At 43.5% G+C, this 1,169-nt stretch overlaps 1 protein-coding gene across 1 annotated transcript; it reads left to right on the top strand.

Moving 5' to 3' along the window:
* Nucleotides 1-75: 75 nt before the first annotated feature.
* LOC112138949 (DNA-directed RNA polymerase I subunit RPA1) lies at nt 76-781 on the top strand (the record flags this gene model as incomplete). The annotated part of the gene is given in 3 exon segments (XM_024261616.2): nt 76-243; nt 346-537; nt 632-781. Coding segments are annotated over 3 exon segments (429 nt in total), but the record flags the coding sequence as incomplete, so codon positions are not given.
* Nucleotides 782-1,169: the final 388 nt, after the last annotated feature.

Here is a 1,169-nt window from a genome sequence, read left to right as displayed (position 1 = left end):
TCTCTCTCTCTCTCTCTCTATATATATATATTTGCTTCACCATATAATTTGCGAATACATTTCCAGATAAATTGACTGAACCTTTTTCTGTCGCAGGTTCTGAGGCTCCATTATGCAAACTGCAAGGCGTACAACGCAGATTTTGATGGAGACGAAATGAACGCTCACTTTCCTCAGAGTGAGCTGGGCCGAGCAGAGGCCTACACGTTAGTCAGCACAAACCAGCAGTACCTGGTTCCGAAGGTGCGTGTCGCTCAACCTTAACGATGAAGGGTTAGAGTTAAAGTCCCACTCCGATCCCAGTGGACTTTTAACTATAACGATGCCGTTTGTTTTGTCTTTTAGGACGGTAAACCTCTAGCGGGTCTGATCCAGGACCACATGGTTTCAGGAACCAGGATGACGATCCGAGGCTGTTTCTTCACCAGAGATCAGTACACCGAGTTGGTGTTCCGAGGTCTGACGGACAAACGAGGCAGAGTGAAGCTGCTGCCTCCAGCCATCCTCAAACCGGAGCATCTGTGGACCGGAAAACAGGTACTTTGTAGTTACTGCTAACACAGATCAGATGCACGAATAGTTTATGCTTGAAAAATGTTTAGGAGAATGTGTGTTTTTGGTTTTTTTTCAGGTCGTGTCCACTCTTCTGCTGAATGTAATCCCTGAGAAGGCGGTGCCTCTGAACTTAAATGGGAAGTCTAAAATCCCCAGTAAGGCGTGGATCAAACTCCCGCCGCGCGCTGCTCCGGGATACCAACCGGAGAGCATGTGTGACTCACAGGTATGAAGGGATTTAAATCCAACGTCAACACCACCAGCAATAATGATGCTGCATTCACACCGTCTGGGATAAGGCTTAATGTGAAAAGTCAAAGCGGTACAAATCCCACAAATCTTGCTCCAGGGTTTTTTTTTTCACAGCTCGGTTCCTATAAATGTCCGTCTTTGTGTCATATTTTTCCGGCCGCAATTATTAATCCCCTTTTGTGATGTTTACAACAGTTGGTACTTCTGAGTTATGAAAAGGATGTGCGAAACTTTGGATTTGTGGGTGCATAATTCTTAATTTATAACTCATACAATACATTTGTGCACAAGTCCAAAATAATGAAATTCTATGTAACTCTTTATATTTTTATTATTACAAAAGAATGATGAAACTAGAAAAC

Source organism: Oryzias melastigma, unplaced genomic scaffold (assembly GCF_002922805.2).
Source record: "Oryzias melastigma strain HK-1 unplaced genomic scaffold, ASM292280v2 sc07480, whole genome shotgun sequence".
Lineage (NCBI taxonomy): Eukaryota > Metazoa > Chordata > Actinopteri > Beloniformes > Adrianichthyidae > Oryzias > Oryzias melastigma.
Note: the sequence above shows the minus strand (reverse complement) of the source record. Positions and strands in the feature narration are given on the sequence as shown.